General features: G+C 37.6%; 1 protein-coding gene across 2 annotated transcripts in view; it reads left to right on the forward strand.

The window, feature by feature from the left end:
• med14 (mediator complex subunit 14) overlaps nt 1-27,038 on the forward strand; it is a 96,067-nt gene that overhangs the window by 15,571 nt on the left and 53,458 nt on the right. For both annotated transcript variants that reach the window (XM_069889367.1, XM_069889368.1), the window contains exons 5-15: nt 1,616-1,745; nt 3,826-3,954; nt 4,920-5,027; nt 7,120-7,252; nt 16,195-16,345; nt 17,242-17,353; nt 17,733-17,858; nt 18,674-18,752; nt 18,901-19,060; nt 19,508-19,708; nt 25,594-25,728. In XM_069889367.1, the coding sequence (XP_069745468.1) occupies nt 1,616-1,745; nt 3,826-3,954; nt 4,920-5,027; nt 7,120-7,252; nt 16,195-16,345; nt 17,242-17,353; nt 17,733-17,858; nt 18,674-18,752; nt 18,901-19,060; nt 19,508-19,708; nt 25,594-25,728 (1,464 nt within the window). The remainder of the gene's footprint in view (nt 1-1,615; nt 1,746-3,825; nt 3,955-4,919; nt 5,028-7,119; nt 7,253-16,194; nt 16,346-17,241; nt 17,354-17,732; nt 17,859-18,673; nt 18,753-18,900; nt 19,061-19,507; nt 19,709-25,593; nt 25,729-27,038) is intronic.

The raw sequence follows: 27,038 nt of genomic DNA on the forward strand, positions 1-27,038 counted from the left end.
AAGAGAAAAGCCTGAGCTTGCTCCACCTTTCCTCATGAGACATGTTCTCTAGTCCAGGCATAAATTTACTCTGCCCTCTCTCTAAAGCTTCCATGTCCTTCCTATGATGAGGTGGTCAGAAATGAATGCAATACAGGTATGTGCCACTTAACATCTGTTTGGACAACATCTGACCACATATACTGTATGTCCATGGACCTGTAATTATTAAGTTATCGTGAGCAAGTCCACAGCAATTTAGAAAAAGCGATCTCTAGCTATAGGAAATTGTATACTGTATACCCAAACTGATCCAACTGCCCCACTCTCTTCCCACAGGCCCGCATCAATCCCAACTAATCCCACTTCCCCATGCTCTCCCCACAGCCCTATGTTGGTCCCCACACTGATCCCACTGCCATGCTCTCTCCCCATAGCCCCGTGTATATAATATGGTGTTCGCACAATGTCCACATTGCATTACACCCCAATTTCACGGAACGAATCATGGACATTAAGCAGGTCCAGCCAGTTTTATAGAACAGGCTTTTGAACAGTCTCCCAATTTATGAAGGCCAACACACGATACATGTTCTTAACACCCTCTTAGCTTGCGCTGTAACTTTGAGGAATCTATGGACTTGAATCCCAAGATGGCTCTGTTCCTCCATAGAGCTAAGAATTCTGTACTCTGGTGCTCTGCTTCTAAGTTTAATCATCCAAAGTGTACCACTTTTCACTTTTACAGATTGAACTCCATCTGCCAGTTCTCCACCCAAATTTCCATATCCATTTGTAACCAACAAAACCCCTCTATACTGCTCACAATACCTCCAATCTTTGTGTCATCAGCAAATGTACTGACCCACTGCTCCACTTCTTCATCCAAGTCATTTATAAAAATCACTCAAGAGCAGCGATCCCAGAACAAATCGCTGCAGAATGCCACTAGTGACCCATGTCCAGGGAGAACATGCTCCATCTACTACCACCCTCTGTCTTTGGTGGGGCAGCCAATTCAGATTTCTAATAGCCAAGTTTCAATGGATCCCAAGCCTCCTGATTTTCTTGGTAAACCTACTAAGGGGAACCTTGTCAAATGCCTTACTAAAATCTATATACACCACAGCCACTGCTCTACCTTCATCCATATGTTTTGTCACCTCCTCAAAACTCAGTTTGTCAGCCATGATTTCTTCCTCACAATGCTACTTCCAATGCTAATAAATCCTGTCCTTAGCAATCATCTCCAATTGTTTGCCCACCACTGACAGAAGATTGATTCATTGGTCAATAATTCCCAGGATTTTCCCTTTTTTTTCAACAAAAGTAACAAATTTTGCAATCCACCAATCCTCCGAGATATCTGCGGCCAGGGATGACAAAATATCATAATCAACATCCTAGCTATCTCTTCACATACCAGCCTAAGATTTATCTATCCTGATGCTTTTCAGAAGCTCACCCTGATGTTGTAAAGTTCCTTACATGTCAGTTTTAGCCATCCTGCTAACTTGCTGTTGAGTTAATGGTTACTGTTTATAGATAAGGGTACAATTTTTAAAAAATTTAATTCTGCTTAAATTGTAATAATTAGAATGTGGCTTCTAACTATTTGGTCACAAATTGTCAATAGGATAAAATCATTCCTCCAAATCCAATAACAAAAAGTGAGAAGCAATCTACACTGCATCAGCTCAATCAGATTTTAAGACATCGACTGGTGACAACAGATCTGCCTCCACAATTGGCAAACCTTACAGTTGGTAAGAATATTATTCAACTTGCTATTGGTTTTTGTGTGGAAAAGCTACCATGATCAACAGCGCTTTCACTCTTTATATTCTGACACAGTTTTGGAATTTATTTTGCAATAATAATGTGGCAGTTGAAGTCTTTAAGGATTCTTCTGTGAACTGTTACACACAGGCAGGTACAGAGCACAATTTACACAGTAAAGGATTACAATGAAAAGGAAAATCAATTAAAACCAAGCACTGTGATGGGTTTTGTTCAGTAGCTGGATGGCTACAGTGGAGAAACTGTCTTTAGGCTATTGGTGCATGTTTTCAGACTCTTGAGCATTCTCTCCTCTGGGAGAAGAGAGTGTGTCCAGGGTATGATGGATCTTTTAGTATGTTGGCTGCCTTCCCTAGGTAGTGGGAGATGTAGATGGAGTACATGAAGGGAATAACAATTTGTAGAGCATTCTCAACTGCATTCACTACCTTCTGTACCTTCTTCCGACCTTGAGCCAAGCAGCTCCTAGACCATGCTGCGACGCATCCTGTAAGTATCCTTTCAGTATTGCACCTGGAGAAGTTGTTGAGGAATGGTGGGGGGGGGGGGGGGGGGGACATGCAGAACTTAGTCTTCTAGGAGAGTAGAGGTGTTGGTGTGCTTTTTCAGTTGTCTAATTGTGTGAATATCCTGAGCTTCAGCACACAGCTTGGGACAGCTAATCAAAACATAATAAGAATTGGCAGCAGCTGATCATGCTCTGTCTGCTGCAATAACAGGGAGCTCCTAGTGGCCAACCATTGTAATTCCACATACCATTCCCACATCAACATGTCTGTCATTGTGTGATGGGTTTAATGTATCATATATGTTGAACGTTGAGTGGGTGGGGAGGGGGGTGAAGGAGAGAGGGAAGGGGGGGAAAGGGGGGAAAATGACACTGTGTATATTCAAGAGGGAAATATTTGTGTGTATTTTGGTCAGTATGGTTCATCGTGTGAGAAATAAAAAAATTTTAAAATACATATCTGTCCATGGCCTCATGCACTACCAAACCGAGACTACCCTCAAATTGGAGGAACACCTAATGTGGGCACCCTCCAAACAGACAACATTAATGATGGTTTCTCCAGTTTTTGTTAAACCCCTCCCCCTAATGTCTCTTTACTTACCACTCTTTCTTTCTTCCAGCTCCACACCCCTTCTCTCTCTGTTCAGAGAGCTCCCTCCTCCTCATCACTTCTCAGCTTTTTTTTTCCTTTCTAGTTTTTGTTAAACCCCTCCCCTAATGTCTCTTTACTTACCACTCTTTCTTTCTTCCAGCTCCACACCACTTCCCTCTCTGTTCAGAGAGCTCCCTCCTCCTCATCACTTCTCAGCTTTTTTTTTCCTTTCCACCTGCCCACTCGTATCCATCTATGACCTCTTACCTGTTAGCCTTTACTCCTCCTGCCCCTTCCTCCCCCAACCTTTTTATTCAGACGCCTGTCTGATTTTTGTTTTTGCTCCTTCCTTGAAGGGCTCAGGCCCAAAATGTTGGTAACCTTTTATATGTTGCATGACCTGCTAAATTTCTCCAGCACTTTAGGAAATTGCACTGTGGATTTTTTTTTCCCCCCTCAGTCCATCTTCCAAGCTTTTTGTGTTGTCAATGAAATTTACAAGGTTTTGATTTAAAATGTTACTTTTTTTGATTGAGATGTGTTATTGGGAAACTATAGATGGAGTTCGAATCATTTGCTTCAAATATACAGAATTTGTGTGATTAAACCTCACATTGTCATATTGAGGTATTGATGTGATTTTAGAAATGCTAAATTTTATCCCTCATAGTTTGAATGGGTTTGCACAAGATACTAACTTTAGTTTGAGCAATTTGTTAACATTTTGAAATATAGAATTAAAGGACAAGAGTATGCATGTGCTAGATGATTACAAGAACCTAAAACTAAAGTATGTTGTTGTTTAAAAATTATTAAGGACTTTCTCACATGACATACTTAAGGTTTAATGGATCTATTTCCAGCACACAATTTCAATTTTGTTTGCAATGCATGAGGTTGTGAATAAAAGCTCCAGTTTTAAAATTCTGGTCCTTTTGCAAAGCCAATGGACGTGTGAAGTTTCGTGTTGAAGGTGAATTTGAAGCTACACTTACGGTGATGGGTGATGATCCTGAAATTCCCTGGCGTCTCCTCAAGCTAGAAATACTTGTAGAAGATAAGGAAACTGGAGGTAAGTTCCTGTTCAGCAAACTGTATATAATTAACAAATTATTAATAATTGCTTTAAAAAAAGTGACTTGCTCTATTTGCAATATCTTTCCATTTTTCCTTAAATTGTAGATTTTGAATTTTTGGTTAAGGATGGTCCTCCTCCATTGTGAATGAAGAGTGTGTTAATTTTGGCTGGAATCTAGGTTTATTGATATTTTAACCCTGGCAAATATACCAATATATTATGAAATAATTCTTTTAAACTATTCTTTAGCCTTTGTCACTCAAAAGTTAGTCCTCCATTTTTATTTTCTAATTGGTGCCTGGGTCAATAGTAAATTAAAAATCACTTAAGTAGAAAGTATTCTATACTTTCAGCACCATGCTTTCTATTTGCAATTTATATTACTGCATGAGTGCCATCATTTATTCTTTGCTGGGGACTCTTTACCAATTGCAAGATTTTCAAATTGAGATCATTTTAGTTGAGCATTCACACTGAATGGATACTTGTGAATGATACTTCATGTAAAGGTCTATAACTTGTTCCATAAAGTAAGTGATTATTTAATTTTGATTCCTCTGTGTGATATTGTCGGATCTTTTTGAACATGTTCAAATATTAGAATTTAATTCAAGCCACATTCATGTAAAACAGTCATTCACAGACCCTCCTGGGTGCCACAGCATGGACTGAAATCTTAAAATATTTTTATGTTATTGATCGGAGAGAAATATTAAAGAAACCAACTAAACTTCACTGCTTCACAGGGAAGGCTGCCTATAAACTTTGAGCGAGTCCTAAGGGGGCCATAGCCAAAATAAAGTTGAGAATGGCAGATGTAAAGTACATGTCTTAATCTTTTTCATGTTCCTGAACTCGATTTATTTTAATAGCTTGATCTTTTATTTACTGAACAGATTTCAAGTTCAATTTAATCTTGTTACAAATATCTACTATCTTTTGCTTTCTTTTTCCCCCAGATGGTCGCGCTCTGGTTCACAGTATGCAGATCAATTTCATTCATCGACTGGTGCAGTCCAGACTTTTTGCTGATGAGAAACCTCTACAAGACATGTACAACTGTTTACGTATCCAAATTGTTGGCAATTAGAATGATACCTGTTAGAATGTTAAGAAAAATATTCTTGGTACTAGCTACTGCTACAGTTGATCTAATAAATAATATCCAAAGTTAGTTATTGCAAACTTATAAATATTTCTTCATTGAAATGCTTCATAGACTTTGAGTTCTGGTCAATCCAATAATAGTTCCCAAGTTACTAAAATGCACTCCAGCAGTGATTAGTAAAAGCTGCAGATGCTAGAATTTTGAGCAGAGAAAGAATTGATAGAGGAATTCGGCGGGTTAGACAGCATTCAATGGTAGAAATTAGTTGAAACCCTTTATTAAGACAAAGATAAAATAGGTGAAATTACATAAATAATGGAAGAGGGAAAGAAGCTGGGGAAGGACCTAGAGATGATGGCGTATAGGGCTGGAAGCATGGGAGATGGAGAGACAGGGAGAAACCATTAAAGGTTCAAATGTTCCTTTTATTGTCATGCAATAATACATTAAAAAAATGTAATATACATGATGCACTTCAACTTATGGCTGCCATAAGGCAAATAAAGAGTCGCCATAAGCATTACTCCGTGATTTCACCTCGAGCATACCTGCAGCCACACAGACTCTAGTTCAAGTCATTGACGGCCCAAATTGCAGGTCCAAATCTTTGATATGATCAAGAAGCCTTCAGCCACTGTGGCCCTTCAGAAGCTCATCTTGTCCTCTTGATATCTGGTTCCCATGAGCGAGTCTCCAGCAGCCTTCAGCTTGTGTGGGTCCTTTGACAGCTCATTCCCTGCAGCCTGTATGGGTCCTTAAGCCGCTGAGCTCCTCACTGGTCCATTGCCATCGCCACCGTCCTGTAGTGTCATCATCTATGCTTTTACTTTTCACTGGAGCTTGTCCTCCCTGTTTCTGGTACCCTGCATTGGTCTGCTGCTCCCCTGGAGCCTGCAACCCCTCATGGTATGTTGCCCAGCACAGATGCTGTCATCTTGGGCACTGACCCCATGGTTTCAGGAAGATCTAGTTTTTGTGGCTTCTTCCGCCTCTTTCACTACACTGTCACCATTACTTGTTTGCCTTGCAGTGGTTGGTCCCACTGCCAAGTTTTTAAAATTTTTTTAAATTTTTCACACTGAACCATATCAACCAAAATATATACAAATGTTTCTCATTAAATATACACAGTGGCATTTTCTCCCTTTCTTCCCCCTTTCCCTCCCTCCCCTCTTCCCACCCCCCTCCAAAACCCATAAATATTCAACATATACAATAAAACCATAAAACAATATCTTCACCCAAAGGAATATGAACAAGAAAAATGCATCATCTATTTGCTACACACTGAATCAAGTCGCTTTGTCTTATTTTAGGGGATGGAGGTCCAAGGCAAGCTCTCTCTGTTATGTCCCACTGCCAGGTTGACTCCATCTGCGACTACTACATCTGCTGCCTCATTGGAGCACCTGCAGTCAGCGGGACCTGCATGCCAATTACCTATAATTTTCTTCCCCTTCCCTCCTTAGGATGGAGGGAAGGGGAAGAAAGGTTAGTGAGATAGAAAATAAAATCTGTATTGGAATAGATAAAGAGATGGAAGCAGTTGAATCAGATGGGTGAGGTGAGGTTACCTAAAATGAGAAAAATCACTTCATGCTGTTAGCTGTAAGGCTGTCCAGAGGGAAAATGATGTGTTGCTCCTCAAGTTTATGTTTAGCCTCACCCTGACAATGGATGAGGCTAAAGACCAAAAAGTCACCATAGGAATCCTTGAGGGAATTAAAATGGTTGGCTCCTAGAAGTTCCAGTTCAGACATACAAAGCAATCACCGATCTGTGTTTGGCCTCCTCTACATTGGTGGAGACCACACATGATGCACTAAATGTAGATGACTCGGTTCTTGCAACATTCAGCTTCATCTGTAATGTCTGTAGCCTTGGAAAGAGGTGAGGGGGAAATGATGGGTTAAGTTTTACAAATTCAGTTCTCTCTTCACAAGATTTTAAAAAAAATTTCTTTGTTCATCTTCATTTTGCTATGTAAGAGTCGATATAAGAGATTGCATCATTAATTGTTATCTGAAAAGTTCCTTGATCTTTTATCTCAGATTCATTTTGTTTGTCATTGCAATTGGAGGTTTTACACTCACAGGCGCAGATGCTGATCCGCGAACGTTGGGGTGATCTTGTTCAGGTCGAACGGTATCAACACGGAAAGTGCCTGACTTTGGTAGTTTGGAAGTGAGTAAATCATAATTGCTTAGAAAAGTGAGTTTTTCAGGAAATTATGAAATTAATTACTTGGCCATACACAGAGAAGCATTGTGAATCAACTATTAAGAATAAGTAAACTTCTTGCTTGTAGTGACTTGTATTGCAACTTCATATTCTAATCAATGCATTTAAATAGTTTATTCGATCTTGAAGGATTAATAAAGTAACTTATTAAAATCTTGCAAAAGGTTTGCTTGTAATTAGATAAATTAGAACATTTGATTAGAAATGCTGTCTTTGAAGTACCTAATTAATATTGATTAGAGTTGAATGAAGACCATGTCCTCAAATTCAGATGGATTAATAAGTTGATCAGAGCCTTGTATGTCTTTTACTTTTATCGATAAAACATTTTACAGATTAAAAACATTTAATTAGTTAAGTAACTTTCATACATCACGAATTTTCATCAGAACAAGAAGTGTTAAATAAATTTTTAAGTTGAAGAATGTGGAGTGGCTGGTGTGGTGATAGTGGTGAGGAGGTTGAGAAGACAAAAAGGTTTGTGATATGGTGAAAGCCAAGAGAGAGTGTAATACCTGCTGGCTGAAAGAGGGTGGGTAAACATATGCAGAAGATGAATGAAGTCTGAAATATCAGGTGAGGAAGAGTGGAAAAAGTGAATGCTGGCAATGTGAGATACTGCGCTGATATTTGTTGCCATTGTTTCTATCAACCCTTATTTTTAAAAATGGTAGAAATAATCAGTAGTTCGGGCAACATCTGTAAAGAGGAAAACACTTAGATATCCTGTCAGCATTTCAGATCTAAGGCAAGGTTTTTGAGCTGAAATGTTAACTCTTTATCTCCCTGCCTGACATAGTATTTTATGCTTTTGTTTCAATGTTCCTTCATAATTTTTTTCAGTCTGCTTTCATTTCATAGAACTGCCTCTTATCATTCAATCTCCAATTCTACACTGTTATGGGCCCAGAGGACCTCAAAACCCAGCAGCAATAGAAATACACCAAAACAAATGGTTACTTAAAGTTGCTTTTAATTGTCTTTAAACATGAAAACAGGATCACACTCTAAATTATTACTATTAACTTAACCTATCATAACCCCTTTCTAATTCTAAGCGCACGTGTATGTAATATGTCTGTAAGTTCAGAAAAGTTCTTTGATTCACAGTCCAATCTCATTTCTCACTCCTCCAAATTCACCGGTATCAGGCAATTCTTATACTGTGCACAGAATTTAACATTTATGAATTTCACGAGGCTTTGGTACTTGAAAGGTAAATGGTTACCGCTCAGGAAGGTTCTTACAGTTTTCAGAGAGAGATTTGTTGCTCATTGGACACCCACAACTGATTCCTTCTGATCAGCCACTTCAATGTCTTTCCAAAGAAACTTACCCCATCAGGGTTTTCCAGATGATAACCTTTTTCCTCCAGGTCACCACAGAGTTCCTTTTTGTTTTCCCTTATTTCAAGTTAAACATTATACAGCCAGCCATCTCCTCTTGTATGGACCACAAGGGCTTTGACCAGGCTGAACGAAGAACTCACAACCCATCTTCAAAATGGGATTTTTCCACAAGCTTTCCAGCTTGTCATGTTCGAGTCCCAGCTGCTGCTGCTGAACTGTAGATCTCTCTCTCTCTCTCTCTCTCTCTCTCTCTCTCTCTCTCTCTCTCTCTCTCTCTCTCTCTCTCTCTCTCACACACACACAGAAAACCACATGACCCTCTTAGAATAGCCAACTGCATTCAGACAGACTGTGGCACTGGACATAACCTTCCAAATCCGTTCATCTGTTACTTTTCAAAGCAATAATCCATTATTCCACAGCATGTCCAATCAACACCTACTTGTGAAGTCCTTATAGGCATCTTTTTTTTGATAACTTTATTTATTCGTTCAACAAGGTTATTACATACAGTTAAAAAAAGTACATATTATGAACAATAAAAATGTTGTTTTATATATAAAAAAGAAGAGAAAAAAAAAGAAAGAAGAACCCCCCCCCCCCCACCCCCCACTCCCCCTCTCAGCCAGCTCTCTTTAGGAGAGCCAAAGAGAAATAAAAACTGAAATATATTTACTAAAATCTAATCAAGGTAAATTTAAATGCAAATATTCTGAATATAAAGACCACTTTTTAAGAAAAAAAGAATAATTATCATTTAAAACATACGTGATTTTTTCCATTACCAAACAAGTTTTCATCTCATTATGCCATCTATTAATATCAATCACATTAGCTTTTCCATGTACTTGCTATACATTTTTTTGGTACAGATAAAGCTAAATATACAAAAGCAATCTGAAATTTGTCTAATTCCAAATCTTTCAAAGGCTTCAACTCACCCAACAAAAATATTGCCAGGTCTAAAAGTATTTTGATCTTATACAAATATTCCAAAAACTATTGAATTGTTTTCCAAAAAGATTGTATATGTAACATAACCAAACAGTATTTAAAAAAAAGTTCCAACCGAATTACCACATCTAAAACAAGAGTCTGATTCACTAAAACCAAACTAAAACTAAATACAAATGATGTTAAAAAAATTGTAATTAACCATTGCATAACAAACATTTATCAATCTAGTAATCTTCTTTCTACTATCATGACAAATATCTAACCAGTCATCCTCGGAAAAAGTAAGATTAAAATCCTTTTCCCATTTAATCTTAGATCTATCCCATCCCTTTTTTTCCATACTTTCCTGTAATATTTTGTACATCAATGAAATGTATCCCTTCTTTGGTACAATCACAAGAAAAGATTCAAATTTAGTCAATTTGGGTAAAATCTCTACCAAATATTTGTTTATAGGGATTCTTCAAAGTTTTTGCAAAGGCACTCGGATCCTGGACTGTCTCACTTGAGCAGATCTCTGGCATTTTAAATGAGATCTGTTTTGGCGGTTTGTATGTGAACTACACTAAAAAATTGCCATAATTTATCTCCTTTGAAAGATATCTATTTCTTTCTTTGGCTTGGCTTCGCGGACGAAGATTTATGGAGGGGTATGTCCACGTCTGCTGTGGGCTCGTTGGTGACTTACAAGTCCGATGCGAGACAGGTAGGCATGGTGGCAGCGGTTGCAAGGGAAAATTGGTTGGTTGGGGTTGAGTGTTCGGTTTTTCCTCCTTTGTCTTTTGTCAGTGAGGTGGGCTCTGCGGTCTTCTTCAAAGGAGGTTGCTGCCCGCCGAACTGTGAGGCGCCAAGATGAACAGTTGGAGGCGATATCAGCCCACTGGCGGTGGTCAATGTGGCAGGCACCAAGAGGTTTCTTTAGGCAGTCCTTGTACCTCTTCTTTGGTGCACCTCTGTCTCGGTGGCCAGTGGAGAGCTCGCCATAGAACACGATCTTGAGAAGGCGATGGTCCTCCATTCTGGAGACGTGAGCCACCCAGCGCAGTTGGATCTTCAGCAGCGTGAATTCGATGCTTGCGAACTCTGCCAGCTCGAGTACTTCGATGTTGGTGATGAAGTCATTCCAATGAATGTTGAGGATGGAGCGGAGACAGCGCTGATGGAAGCGTTCTAGGAGCCGTAGGTGATCCCGGTAGAGGACCCATGATTCGGAGCTGAACAGGAGCGTGGGTATGACAGTGGCTCTGTACACGCTGATCTTTGTGTGTTTCTTCAGGTGGTTGTTTTTCCAGACTCTTGTGTAGTCTTCCAAAGGGGCTATTTGCCTTGGCGAGTCTGTTGTCTATCTCGTTGTCAATCCTTGCATCAGATGAAATGGTGCAGCCGAGGTAGGTCAACTGGTTGACCGTTTTGAGTTCTGTATGCCCGATGGAGATGTGGGGGGGCTGGTGGTCATGGTGGGGAGCTGGCTGATGGCGGACCTCAGTTTTCTTCAGGCTGACTTCTAGGTCAAACATTTTGGCAGTTTCCACAAAACAGGGCGTCATGCGCTGGAGAGCTGGCTCTGAATGGGCAACTAAAGCGGCATCGTCTGTAAAGAGTAGTTCACAGACAAGTTGCTCTTGTGTCTTGGTGTGAGCTTGCAGACGCCTCAGATTGAAGAGACTGCCATCTGTGCGGTACCGGATGTAAGCACCGTCTTCATTGTTGAAGTCTTTCATGGCTTGTTTCAGCATCATGCTGAAGAAGATAGTAAAGAGGGTTGGTGCGAGGACGCAGCCTTTCTTCACGCTGTTGTCAATGGAGAAGGGTTCGGAGAGCTCATTGCTGTATCTGACCCAACCTTGATGGTTTTCATGCAGTTGGATAACCATGTTGAGGAACTTGGGGGGGCATCTGAGGCACTCTAGTATTTGCCAAAGCCCTTTCCTGCTCACGGTGTCGAAGGCTTTGGTGAGGTCAACAAAGGTGATGTAGAGTCCTTTGTTTTGTTCTGTGCACTTTTCTTGGAGCTGTCTGAGGGCAAAGACCATGTCAGTAGTTCGTCTGTTTGCGCGAAAGCCACACTGTGATTCTGGGAGGACATTTTCGGCGACACTAGGTATTAGTCTATTAAAGAGAATCCTAGTGAAGATTTTGCCTGAAATGCAGAGCAGCGCACCCCATCATGAACCTGCCTTTTTAAATCTCTGCCACTTCCTCTTTTTTTTTTTTGAAACTTGAAACCAAATTTCATTGGAAGTTGGAGAAAATTCAAAATTTAAGGTTTTTGACCTGAAACAACTTTTGTTTATGTCTCCTGCTGAATATTTCCATTATTTTCTGGGTGTTTTTATTGCTGAATGAATGTTTACTGGAGCACTCGCTGTGGAATCTTGGTTTAATTTACAATTTTATGAACAGTGAAATGGCTAATTGACTGTGTTTTGGGAGCCATGTGCGTAGAAATATTCTTGAATTCTAATTTTCAGCTAACTTTACATTGTAGTGCAAGTATCAATATTTGGAAAATTGACTCATTTGAATAATTCAGATTTCAGAGTACATACATGACACCACATACAACCCTGAGATTGTTGTTTCCTGAGGGCAAGGCAAAATGACCACTTAGTGTTGGTGTTTAAAACCAATCTGGTAGTGCAAGTCTTGTGACATCTATACCTCTTTCCTGGTGGTAGCAGCGAAAACATAGTGCTTTGGATTTTTGATGATTGCTGCTGCTGTCTGAGCGTAGTGTTCCCAGGAGATGTCCTTTTTTTAAAAATTTTTTTTATTTTTCACACTATGAACCATACTGACCAAAATACATACAAACGTTTCTCTCTTGAATATACACAGTGTCGTTTTCTCCCTTTTCCCCCCCCTCCTTTCCCTCCCTCCTTCACCCTCCCCTCCCCACCCACTCAACGTTCAACATATATGATACATTAAACCCTTTAAACAATGTCATCACACAGTGAAAATAAACAAGAAATTTGTGTCATCTACTTTTACATACTGGGTCAGTTCATTTTGTCATCTTCTCCATCTGTCATTTTAGGTAGTGGAGGTCCGCGGTAGGATTTCTCTGTTGTGTTCCATATACAGTTTCCAAATTTGTTCGAATACTGTGATGTTATTTCTTAAATTGTATGTTATTTTTTTCCACTGGAATACATTTATTCATTTCTATGTACCATTGGTGTATTCTCAGGCTATCTTCTGATTTCCAGGTTGACATAATACATTTTTTTGCCACAGCTAAGGCTATCATAATAAATCTTTTTTGTGCTCCATCCAAATCGAGTCCAAGTTCTTTACTTCTTATATTACTTAGAAGAAAGATCTCTGGATTTTTTGGTATGTTGCTTTTTGTGATTTTATTTAATACCTGCTTTAAATCTTCCCAAAACTTTTCCACTTTCTCACATGCCCAAATTGCATGTACTGTTGTTCCCATTTCCTTCTTGCAGTGAAAACATTGTCTGATACTGTTGGGTCCCATTTATTTAACTTTTGGGGCGAGGTGTATAGCCTGTGTAACCAATTATATTGTATCACGCGTAACCTCGTGTTTATTGTATTTCTCATGGTTCCGGAGCATAGCTTTTCCCATGTTTCATTCTTTATCTTTATGTTTAGGTCTTGTTCCCATTTTTGTTTGGGTTTACAGCTTGTTTCCTTGTTCTCTTTCTCTTGCAGTTTGATGTACATGTTTGTTATAAATCTTTTAATTATCATTGTGTCTGTAATGACATATTCAAAATTGCTTCCTTCTGGTAACCTCAGCCTGCTTCCCAATTTGTCCTTCAAGGAGGTTTTCAGTTGGTGGTGTGCAAACATTGCACCGTGAGTTATACCATATTTGCACTTCATTCGTTCAAAAGATAATAATTTATTTCCCAAAAAACAATTTTCTATTCTTTTGATCCCTTTTCTCTCCCATTCTCTAAAGGAAAGGTTATCTATTGTGAAGGGGATTAGTTGATTTTGCATCAATATTAATTTTGGTAGTTGATAATTTGTTTTTTTCCTTTCTGTGTGAATCTTCTTCCAAATGTTGAACAGATGGTGCAGTACTGGTGAACTCCTATGTTGCACCAGCTTTTCATCCCACTTATATAGTATATGTTCTGGCACCTTCTCCCTATTTTATCTAGCTCTAATCTGGTCCAATCTGGTTTTTCCCTTGTTTGATAAAAATGTGATAGGTATCTTAATTGTGCTGCTCTATAATAATTCTTAAAGTTTGGTAGCTGTAAGCCCCCTTGTTTATACCATTCTGTTAATTTATCTAGCGCTATCCTCGATTTTTTTCCCCCCACTTTCCATAAAAATTTCCTTATTATTTTCTTTAGCTCCTTGAAGAATTTCTCTGTTAGGTGAATTGGTAACGATTGGAATAGGTATTGTATCCTTGGGAAGATATTCATTTTAATGCAATTTACCCTTCCTATCAGTGTTAGTGGTAAATCTTTCCAATGTTCTAAGTCGTCTTGTAATTTCTTCATTAATGGCTGATAATTTAATTTGTATAGATGGCCTAGATTATTATCTAGTTGAATACCTAGGTATCGGATTGCTTGTGTTTGCCATCTAAATGGTGATTCTTTCTTAAACTTTGTGAAATCCACATTATTCATTGGCATTGCTTCACTTTTATTTGCGTTGATCTTGTACCCCGATACTTCTCCATATTCCTTCAGTTTCTTATGTAATTCTTTTATTGATATTTCTGGTTCTGTTAAGTATACTATGACGTCATCTGCAAATAGACTGATTTTATATTCCTTCTCTTTTATTTTTAACCCTCTTATTTTATTTTCTGTTCTTATCAGTTCTGCTAATGGTACTATATCTAATGCGAACAGTGAGGGAGATAGTGGATATCCCTGCCAAGTTGACCTGCTTAATTTAAATTGGTTAGATATATATCTATTTACTGTCACCTTCGCCAATGGTCCCTTTAATCCAATTAATATATTTCTCTGGTAGGTTGAAACTCTGTAGTACTTTGAATAAATAATTCCATTCTACTCTGTCAAATGCTTTTCTGCGTCTAAGGCAACCGCCACTGTTGGCGTCTTGTTTCCTTGTACTGCATGGATTAAATTAATGAACTTACCGATGTTGTTCGTCTTTTCTTAATAAATCCAGTTTGATCTAGTTTTACTATTTTTGGTACACAGTCGACCAATCTGTTTGCTAATAATTTAGCTATTATCTTATAATCTGTGTTGAGTAGAGATATTGGTCCATACAATGCTGGTGTTAGTGGATTTTTTCTCGTCTTTGGTATTACTGTAATTATTGCTGTTTTGCGTGAATCTGGCATGTTTTGTGTTTCTTCAGTCTGGTTCATTACTTCCAGGAGAGGAGGAATTAATAAGTCTTTAAATGTTTTATAGAATTCTATTGGGAGTCCGTCCTCTCCCGGCGTTTTATTTTTGGTAGTTTTTTTAATATATCCTGTATTTTCTCTATTTCAAATGGTTTTATTAATTTGTTTTGCTCCTCTTGCAATTTCGGTAGTTCAATTTTAGCTAGAAACTCATCTATTTTGTCTTCTTTCCCTTGGTTCTCAGTTCAATATAATTGCTCGTAGAATTCCTTGAAGTTTTCATTGATCTCCATTAGGTTATATGTAATTTGTTTGTCCTTTTTCCTTGATGCCAATACCTTTCTTTTAATTTGTTCTGTCTTAAGGTGCCAAGCTAGTATTTTGTGCGGTTTTTTTTCTCCTAGCTCATAATACTTCTGTTTTGTCTTCATTATGTTCTTCTCCACCTTGTAGTTTGTAGTGTTTCATATTTTATTTTTTGTCCACCAATTCTCTTCTTTTTGTTGTATCTTCCCTTGTTGCTAATTCTTTTTCTGTACTTGCTATTTCCCTTTCCAGCTGTTCTATTTCCTGATTGTAGTCCTTCTTCATCTTAGTTACATAACTTATTATCTGCTCTCTGATGAATGCTTTCATTGCATCCCATAGTTTAAATTTATCTTTCACTGATCCCATATTTATTTCCCAGGAGAAGTCCTTGATGGTGTGTTGTCCTGGGCTATGTCCACTACCTTTTGCAGGGTTTTAGACTTGCAGGTATTGGTGTCCCCATACCAGACTATGTTTCAGCCAGTCAACTCACTTTCCACCACACATCTGTAGAAATTTTCCAGCGTTTCCGATGTCATGCCAAATCTCTGCAAACACCTGAGGAACTAGAAGCTCTGATGTGATTTTTTTCACCATGCCATTTGTGTATTGGGTCCAGGAAAGATCCTCCAAGATATACCAATGCTTCCATTTGATTGCGAAGCACAATAATGCACTCTATTAGTTTGATTCAGACCTACATTTCATGAACACTTACTGATCTAGCCCCATTTGGTGCACTAACTTTTGTGTTCACGTGGCACATACAGTCAGTGTAGTTTTTTACTGCTTATAAATGTCTGCTTATCAGGCATTCTATCTTTTAAAGTTTTGTCTAAAGTCGATGTATTATCTAATTTCTGAAACTAACTGCAGTAACCACTAATTTTTTCTAGTATGATTTTATAGCATTTATTTTATAATTTACTGGGTTTTTATTTCACAAATAGCCAGCAAGTCTTGGGAAGAAAGACGGGCAGTGCTTCTGTTCACAGGGTCACAATAAAGATTGATGAGAGTGATTGCTCAAAACCATTACAGATATCTCATGATCCACCATTGCCAGCTGGTGATTCTAAATTAATAGAACGTGCTATGAAGGTAATATGATCCTTGTCTCTCTGTGACTTCTCTTGATTTTTCCTGCACCAATTATAGTTGAAAAGAAAGCAGTACAATTTCACTTGTGAGCATGGGTCTTTTTGTATCATTGTATTATACAGTAGAACCCCTAGCATCTGGCATGTATGGGAATTGGTTGATGCCAGAAATGTGAATTTGGTGGTTGCTTGAAATTGTGTGTTGCGTGATTGGCAAACTAACAGTGAGGGGGTGCCAATTTTAAATTTTTGGCTTTTTTTAAACCTATTTATTTTCCGTGATTTTCTTTGCCGGTTACTTAAATTCCAGATAATGGCGATTTTATTGAAATAGTAAAATAAAGCAAATTTATTTGATATTGGCAACAAATGTTCCTTTGAATCAAAACTACCTGTATTCTTAATTCATGAATAGTTGATTGAGCTGCAATATGGGTGTTATTCAGTAGGAACAGCTACCCATCTGCCATCTGACCTGTCTTTATTTGTGTCTGCAATTTGCAAGTCTGATGCAAGCAGATATGACCTCCCACTCCATCTCTAGACTCTAGCCCATTTGATGCTCTGGATCACTTTTCATTTAATTTTTCCGCTTTATGACAGTAATAGAGAAAGTTGGAGTTAAGTTTTTGTTCACTTCACTTTTTATTTTATCCTCAGTAAATTTGTAATAGATTTGTGTTTTTAAGCTAATTTTGTTTTTTAATCACTTTTTCAATGATATTTATTTCAATTATTTAAATCTAATTAGCTCCATGTGACCTTCACATGAAAGAAAAAACTAGTTGCATTTACTTGAATGAAGAACCATTATTTCTAAATTATTTGTGATTACATTTGTTTTAAATGGACTTAGACCAATGAGTTGTTAATGTCAATGACTACTTTGTTCCACAGGTTGACCACCTTTCTGTAGAAAAGCTTTTGATTGACAGTGTCCATGCACGATCACATCAGAAGCTACAGGAGCTGAAAGCCATTCTGAAGAGCTATAATCATAATGAAAACTGTATGTTCCACATTATGATTTTTGGGGAAAATAAGATTAGTTCATCAATTTATTTCAATAACCTTGCATTTATATTGCTATAAAGCAAATGCTCAATTTGCTGCCTGCAAAGGCTGGAATTTGAATTTTAGATTATTTGAAAGATGATTTAGATAGTTGGATTTCAGAACAGATGGATAAGATTATCTATCATTAAACAATATCATTTTGTAGTTGAATGTTAATTTTGGTGTAATTGTCTTAATTAATAAGCAGATGGGAGAAAATCAACTTCAAAAAATCTGCGTTTTTTAAGGTAACTTTTGTAGTCAACATTTATGCACGTAAAAAGAACAAAAATTACTTCCAAGTTGTGACTTTTAATTTTTACTTGCTTCAGCCTTTATTGAGACAGCCTTGCCAACACTGGTTATTCCAATCTTAGAACCTTGTGGTCGATCTGAGTGTCTGCATGTTTTTGTGGATCTACATTCAGGAACATTTCAACCCATGTTATATGGGATTGGTAAGTGCATAGATCTGTGTATCAGTAAAATTATCACATATTTTAAAAATGGATTTTGTGTTGGGTTTCTTTTGGGGGGGGTACCATGATTTGTGTGGTAAATATTTATATTTCATAACCAATGCATAATAAATTATTTTGTAAGTAGAAATTAAAGTAAATGTAATTTCTATTTTTTTTAATAAGCTTACAAAACCATACCTCATACCTTGAAGGGCTCAGGCCCTAAACGTTGGTTAGATAGCTTTGCCTCTGTGAGACCTTCTGATTTCCTTCAGCATTTTTGTGTTTTTTTTTAATTACAATCTGCAGACTTTTGTGTTTCACTCTAAAAAACCATTTGTACAGTTTTATCGAGCAAACATCGCTTTTTGGTTGATCTTTGGCGATCTCCACAGCTTTCAGAAGGATTTTTCTTAATTTCTAGGACTTTTTTTGAAAAATAAACTAGCCATTTAAAGTTTACTGTTGAAGGTTTTTAAAATTTCAAACTTAGCTCCATCTTGCAGCAAAAATTTGTATCATGGTTTAAATTAACAAAACATCTCATGCTGCTTTTACAATAACAGAATATGAAACTGATCCCAAAATATACAAGGGCAAGTGACAAAAAGTTTTGTCATAGTTGATTTAAAGAACGAAAGACATTGAGATTTAGGGACCAAGTCCCAGTGCATTTAGGATTGGCTGCTGAAGGTGCAGCTGCCAGAAGTACTTAAATATTGTTTTGTTTTTATCATGCTCCCTACATGATCCAATCCTGTCTCACCTATTTATGACGTCTTTTTATTTTGCATTCTCATTACTGTTATCAGATCAGTCTACATTAGACGATATTGAAAAATCCATCAATGATGAGATGAAACGAATTATTCCTTGGCTTCAGCAGCTTAAGTAAGTGTAAAATACAAATTTGTTCTAAAATAATAAAGGGAGGAAATAAGTATAACAAGGAAAAAGAGGAAAGCTCCTTTACATTTATTCTGTTAACTCTGGGATGTTCCTTCAAATGTAGCCTTAATCTTTTTTAATTGTCCTTCAGATTTTGGCTTGGACAACAACGCTGCAAACAGTCTATGAAGCATCTTCCCACAATCTGCAGTGAAACGTTGCATCTTTCAAACTTTTCCTCTCATCCAGTTGGAAACCTCTCAAAACACAAACTGTTCATCAAGTTGACACGTCTCCCTCAGTATTATATTGTAAGTTTATTTAATTGATAAAAATAATCCTTTGTTATACAGGAAACCTTTCCACATTGTGCATTTCACGACTTGGAAATTTGCCCTTCTGGAATTCACAGATCACTGCCAAACATTTTGCAACATTTATGTGGAAAAAAAATGTAAATTGACACTTTTTCTCAACTCTCCTTTCTTGACACGTGCAGATGACACAGTTTCACATTCTGGAAATTGTTGTATTTTGAAATGTGAGGGTTGTCAGTTTAAGAAATATATTGAAACTTTGAATGTTCAATGACAAAATAATTGCTTGCTACTTGTTATGTAACAGTTAATGTACTGTTTTCTCCTTTTGCCTGTTTTGACTTCAAAGTTCATAAAATCAGTATATTGTATATTGTGAAAATTAAAATTTTAGTTGTTCTTGATGGACATTAGATGATAACATTTTTGTTTCTCTTTCAGGTTGTGGAGATGTTAGAGAGGCCTGACTGCCCTGTAGATTTGGAATACAAATATTATTTTCTTTCTGTAAGTCAAGGGCTCACTGATCCAGACGATTGTCCCCCTACTGCTCTTCTTTTGCAACCATTTAAACCAAACATTGAGGATCTGATGTTGGATGTGAAAGCTGGGAAGCAAGCCAAAGCAGGGGACAAACACAAGGTTTGGATCATGAATTAAAATTAAGACATGAAAGTTTTGGACTTCACAGGAATCATGAAGTTTTACAGTGCAGAAGCAACCTGTCAGCCCACCGTGTCCCAACCTTTCTTTCTATCTATCAGCACTAATCCCATTTTCCTGTATTATGTTCTTAACCTTCTATGCCTTGGCAATTCACATACTTCAGCATATAAGTCAATCAGCAGATAGGTCGAGCCCCACCCTTTTTTAAAGCCTCATTTTAATAGTTTTATGTTATGTCTGGCATACAAGTCGACCCCCATTTTCCGGGCTGTCCAGGCCTTCCAGGAACAGTATCATAATTATCTTTGAAATATGTGAATATTTTTTTCTCTTACGCAAAAGCTCATGTCTGCCAGAGGTATAAAACAGTATGCAAGGGCTTTTACCTTGTTTAATTATCTTCAGGAATTAACACACGAACACCATAAATTGTGGAAATTGTGCTAAGAAAATCAAGATCATCCAATATTCATTCTGTACCTTTTATAGTCAAGGGAAAAGGCGAAGGAAATTAGGAAGGCAAAAAGGGGCCACGAAATATCATTGGCAGATGAATCCACGGCTTCCTATAGATACACTAAAAGGAAGAGAGTAACAATGGAAAGAGCTGGTCTCTTAGGGAACAAAAGGAGTAATCTTTGAGTGGGCAGTGAGCCAAATTAACACTTCTCATCTGCATTCATCAAAAAGGAGATGGTCCAGGAAGAATGAAGAAAAGGGATGGGAAGTATTCAAGTGCGCAGTGGTGGCGATAGATATTTTAGGGTCCAAAAGGCACACAATTCCTATGTGCCTGATGTATTCCAAGCTGCCAAACGAGGCTGAGACTTTCACCGGCATTTCTTGGTTCTGATGATTCAGAAGGTCAAATGATGTCATGAAGGGGACCAATATACGACAGATAATTACAAGTTGGTCAATTTTACATCAGTGGCGAAGAAACTACTGGAAAAAATTCAAATGGGCAGGATTAATTAGGGATAGTCCAGCATTGCTTTGCTTTGAATGACGTTAATACCAATGAGATGAGTAACTCTTGATCAAAGAAAGAATTTTAGATCATCCTATTGGAATATTTCCCCTCTGATTTCACAAACGTGGAAAGATAAGGAGCAAATTGTGTCTATTCAAGGAGGCTTTATGTCTCTCAAAATATTTGCCTCAGATAACACTGGACCACAAAGATTTTTCTTCCTGAACACTTTTGAGGATATTTTATGGATTTTGAGCTGCTGATCATGAAAATCACCTTAAAATTTTCTAATCAGCTCCCCATTTTTTTTAGGTACAATCTTTCATGATTTCCTGTCATTTTAAGTCTACAAGTATATTGGCCACAAAACAAGCTGTTTTGGTCAGTCCAAGCCTTCACCCAGTGGCATGTAGCATGTAAATGTCTTCGGCCTGGCCATGCTTAGTCAGGATAGATGCAGACAGGCTAAAAAAAAAATAATAACATGCATATACAGATGCTGTGCATTATATTAATATCAATCAAATGCATGTTGATACACATGTTCTTCAGGCAATAGCAGAGTGAGTGTACATAACGATAACTTTTATTGTCAATACAGCAGAAATGTCTGGTCATTGTCGCTGTGATACATTTGTTACATTAGTGGTGAGTATACACTTAATGCTAAATTAAAGTTCATGTTTATCCAACTTCCTATGTCATACAGCAAATCTGAAATTATCCTTGTATTCAGCTTGAAGTTGTCTATTGTAATCCCCATTTTTTTTTTCTCAAGAAGAAAGCTTTTTTGGTGGAAAAAAATTGTTGTCCAGTGTTATGCAAAGCTCCCTTGATAGATGGAAATTTTGCAATAGGACTTGAATCCATAAATATCCCAGATGCAGAACTGCTATCATTGAGCCAAGTTAGGGCAAAGTTATAATACAAAAACTATAACCTGGAAACCAAGCAAGATAGAAGAATGATTGACCTGATCAGAAAAAAATGTGATCAAAATCTGGGCACAATGGTTTGTAAAAGAATGAGCATTTCCAACGGTGAGCAATACCACACACATCATGTGACTGGTAACTGGAATAATCCTGAGGTATAGTGTACAATATATCTTTCTCATTAAGAATAGAGTAGGTAATAGTGGCACTGGTAATGTCCAGCTCAAGGTGACTGTTAACACCTTATGAAAAGAGGAACTCTGCCACTTTGTCTTCAACCCTGCCTCACTATTCAATATGATTTTGGTTGATTTGTCCCAGGTTGCCTTTCTTCTTCTGTGTCAGTTGCCCATTGCCTTCCATTCCTCATTATTTCAAATTTCTTTCTATATTGGAGTTTTTTTAAAAACAAAATCCACCCTCCGTAACCTTCTGGGCAGCGAGTTCTTTACCACACTCTTCCAGTAGTAGTTCCCAAGTATCTCAGTTGTAATGACTGTAACCTTATTATCATTATCAAATGCTCATTATCAAGGCACTCCCTAATCTTGTTTTTATTTTTTGTCTTCATCTTCCAGGTTGTCCCAGTATTAGAAATAACTTTTATCTAACTTGTTTTGCTAAGATCATCCTTCTTTGGAACAAAAACTCTCGACCTGATTTCTTTAGCCACTCGTGATATGATGTCTCTTAAAATCACAGGAACAATGCTAGTCCATCTTGTTTGGATCGCTCAAAGAATTTTAAATTTAAATTTTTTAGACATACAGCATGGTAACAGGCCATTTTGGCCCACAAGTCCGTGGTGCCTAATCTACACCCAATTAACCTACACCCCCATTATGTTTCGAATAGTGAGAGGAAACTGAAACCTCTAGGGAAAACCCATGCAGACACAGGGAGGATGTACACAACTCCTTACAGACAGTGCAGTATTGGAACCCCAGTCCCGATCGCTGGCACTATAAAGGCGTTGCACTAACCAGTGCGCCAACCGTGCCGCCTCAACTTGCCTTCTGCTGAAGGCTCGGTGGAGAAAAATTGCGTCAAATTGGCTACATCCTTTAAAGAGACAGCAGTGGCACAAAGGGTGACTTTTAAACCTGTGTGGTCAGGTTCTGTAATTAAAATGCCATTTGGTCAGCAGTCCAGTTCTTACTGAAATTCAATGGTGTAATGCCACCCAGTGGTGGATATTGTTCATTGCAATTAAAATTGACATCCATGGATTTAAGTTCAATTGATTAACCATCAACTGTTTAAGGTCTTTTTGTTTCACCTCCTCCACTACCAAAGGTGCAATGCTGTTAGACTATTGGGAATTTGTTTTTTTTTTATATATTTTATTTTTGATTTTTACAAAGACTCCTGCAAATCCAATAAACAAAATATTACATTCTCTTTCCACTTAATATGATTTACAGAGTCCATATTTCCCCTCTCCTTACACCCTCCCCTCCTTATCCCTTAAATTATACAAATACCAAAATATAAGAATGCAAAAATACAAACATTCCAAAATATCTAAATACCAACAAAAACAAAGATCCTCCTCAAGCCGAGGTAGAGGCAAAAACACTTGTTGTCTGCACTGTATTCCCCATTTCATACTCTTAATTCTTTACCTGCTGGATGAAATTGTTTCTTTTCTCTTATTCGGGGAGAGAGGTGGGGTGTGAATTGTATCTGTGGACCTATGTACATCATACGGTTGTCACACTCCAATGAATGCATTATATCTCTTCCCTAAATTGTAGGTGATTTTTCTCCAGGGGAATGCAACACTGTGTGATATTTAGCTGGAAGTAGGACTTCCATTAAACCACTATACGCTTCCTAGCTACTGACAAGGCGGGAATTTGTATTTTTCAACTTTGCTCTCTGAATGATGAACATCAGAAACAAAAACAATGGAAAGCCTCCTGTGACTGCTCTGATATTCACCTTTTTTTTTAAACCTCAACACCATTTTCTTGCACCAACCATAAAGGCCTGAATATTTTAATATCTAAATATCTGTCAATCTTTGTCTTGAATCTACTGGATCACTGAGCCTCCACAATCCTGTGGGATAGAGAATATTAAAGATTTATGATCCTGTAGGGAAAATTATTTATTCTCAAGTCTGTCCTGAATAGCTGATATGTTGCATTGATAGAAATACCATATCTATCTTTGGTTGCTGGTACATCGCCATAGGGAAATATCAATTGTGCATCTACTTGACAAGAAGTTTGTGTTCACTGATTTCCTAACTGTTAAAAAAATTTGGGAGCATTGATAAAGTCTACTTAATCTCTGGCATCTGACAAACCCATCATCTCAGGAATTGATTTTGTGAACCTTTGGAGCATTTTCCGATTAGAATCAGAAGATGTAGAATTGTGGGTAGGTTTAAGAAATGCCAAAGATAAAAGGTCACTGATGGCAATTATATATGGACCTCCAAACAGTAGCCGGGATATGGATAACAAATTACCATAGAAAATATGTGTCATAAGGGCAATGTTATGGAAGTCATGGGGATTTTAATTAGGAAAACCAGGTTGAGACTGGATCTTAAAGGAAAAAAAATTGTAGAATGCCTGTGAGATGGCTGCTTGTTGATGAGCCAACTGGGAGATCTGCTGTACAGCATTAGATGTTGTGTAATGCATCAGAGGTGATGAGAGAAAGGGAACCATTAGATTGATTCTCAATATGATTGAGTTCAATTTGATTTTTAACAAGGAGTTATTTTTGTACTTCAAAAATTGATTTGTGTATGAATTTCCATCTTGGTGTTGGGGTCCCAACAGTGTGATTGTCTGTTTCTTAGTTGGAACTGTGTTTTTGTCAAGTACAACGAGAGATTGAGGACCATGACCACTTTGTGATTGTCTCAGCCACCAATGTGGTAAACGAGTACAGGATACCAGTGCTTCTTAAACATGCTAATTTGAAATAAGTGCCTTACTGGGGAATTAACCAGCATAGGAGAGATCAGATTTTGCTGGGAAGTCAGAGTCATGGTGTATATTTTGACTGAAGTTGGTGGATAAGGTTTCTGGGTAGATGGAAGAGATGGAAACTGAAGAAGAGATTTGGTAACCAGAATATTGATTGCGTAAGTTATTGATCTTTCTGGCAAGGAGTAGGATCAGTGACAATGAAGAAGAAGAAATGAAGAAATGGATGTAAGTGGCTCTAACTGATGATGAGTGAAGGTTGAAGGGGGGCTGAAAATGAGTTGGAGAAGAAATTTAGCGAAAGCAGAAAGGTAATGAATTTGTAAGCATGAGAAATATAAAGAAACCTCTTGGACTGAGTCATTTGATATAGAGGAAACTGAGGTAAACAAGACAAGATGCTATCAGAAATGATGGAGCTTGCCAAAGAATGGATGGGTATTTTAACATTGTTCCAATGAGATGCATTTGCATAAATTAAGATATTTCCACCTCTGACTGCCTATTGAGATCCATGAAATAAGATCTAATGGCAGAAAGGAATGAAATAGGGAGTCGTCATTGATAAATCTAATATGAGAAAAACCATGGTCTGCAGTTCCTTTGCTAAGAACATTTTAAGAATACATGTTCGTTCATTCTGCTTAATGCGCATAATGTCCTCCTTTGCTGTCATTGCAATATCCAGATTTATCTAGGCTGGAATGAGCGCATGTTTTACAAAGTGATTGTGCAATGCCTCTCTCTGTGCTCCTGATGCAAAACCACTGAAGATTACACTCTAGTGGAATTGAGAACAATTTACATCAATATTGGGTGACGTGCAAATTGTGTTGATCGCCAGCGCCGTACAAAAAATGTAATATCTTCACTATAAAATGGAACACCTTTTTATCAGGAATTATAATCTTTAAAGACATTCCATGACAAAGTGTTGTGGTTTCCTGGCTTCAAACTAGACAGTGGTTTCAAGTCTCTGATTATTGGCATTTGTTTAAATTATAGCTGTTGGCTGATCCAAGTCCTACGGAAGTGAAAAAGCCCAAGAGGTCAGGGGAAATGTGTGTCTTCAATAAAGTACTAGCACACCTTGTAGCAATGTGTGACACAAACATGCCCTTTATTGGACTTCGTTGTGAGGTAAGAAACAGGAATTTCTTCTCATCATAGAATTATTTTTCATCATCAGTTTACAGTAAATTTGTGGCAAAAAGATTTGCAAGATGTAATCAAGCATACATTTACAGATGTTTGGTGTATGCATTAATGAGAGATTTGATTGCATGTCGATTTGGTTTTATGGGTTTGTTTTTTTTAGACTGCTGCATATTTAGATTTTGCCATGGCAATGTGAAGTTGACTTTAGCCATTTTGAGTAAGTCTCTGCAAACTAGTGTGCTGTGTTTCACTGGCACGAAAGAGGAAATACTTGGCAAATTATGCATCGTCTGTGAAGCAAAAATGGATGAAGTATTCATTTGAATATCAATTTATGTTTACTCTGTATACAAGTAAATAATTCTAATTTTGTTTTTTTCACAACTTTATTTATTCGTTCAACAAGGTTATTACATACAGTAAAAAAGTACATATTGTGAACAATTTTTTAAAAATTGTATATAAAAAAAAAGAGAGAAAAAAAGAGCCTCCCCCCTCCCCCTCTCAGCCAGAATAATTCTAATTTTGTTGTTTCACTTTCAACAAGATCCCTTCAGTTGATCTGCTTCTTCAGCTTATCAAATTGAATATTGAACATTGGTATTTATGTATCAGCTTCTAATTATGGAAATCATTTTCCCATCCTTCCACCTTTCTCAATTCCAAACATTTTATATTTAAACTTGTATTTGAACTCCTTCCTCTTTATTCTTGATATAAAATCACTGGGGAGAAAGTCTATTTCTATTCATAAATCTTTCAGTGTTTCATCATTTTAACCAGTTGCTCTGACATCTGTGATCTTACTGGAAAAGATGGCTGTATTTGTATGAGTAAATCATGATACACCCTTGTCAGTCTATTGTAGCATTCCTTTCATATGGAGCTCAATATTGTTGTAACAGAACATGGAACAATACATCACACTAAGCATCCTTCAGCCCATGATGTTATGCTGACATATAAATCCGCTGAACAAACCAAATCTTCTCTACCTCACCCCCATAACCCTCTATTTTTTCTTGCATCCATGCTTCTATATGTCTTTTAAATATCGCTATTCTACCAGCCTTCACCACCACCCCTACATCGCACCCACTTTTCTGTGTTTTAAAAAACTCAGCACTGATGTTTTCCCCCCCCTCCCACCTAAACTTTCATCCCCTTAATCAGATGTCCTCTGGTATTTGCTACTATCATCCTGGAAAAAAGGTGCTGGCTGTCCACCCAATCTATGCCTCATAATCTTGTAGACACCTCTATTAAGACACCTCTCTTCCTTCTTTACTCGA

The sequence above is a fragment of the Narcine bancroftii genome, chromosome 7 (assembly GCF_036971445.1).
Source record: "Narcine bancroftii isolate sNarBan1 chromosome 7, sNarBan1.hap1, whole genome shotgun sequence".
Classification (NCBI taxonomy): Eukaryota; Metazoa; Chordata; class Chondrichthyes; order Torpediniformes; family Narcinidae; genus Narcine; species Narcine bancroftii.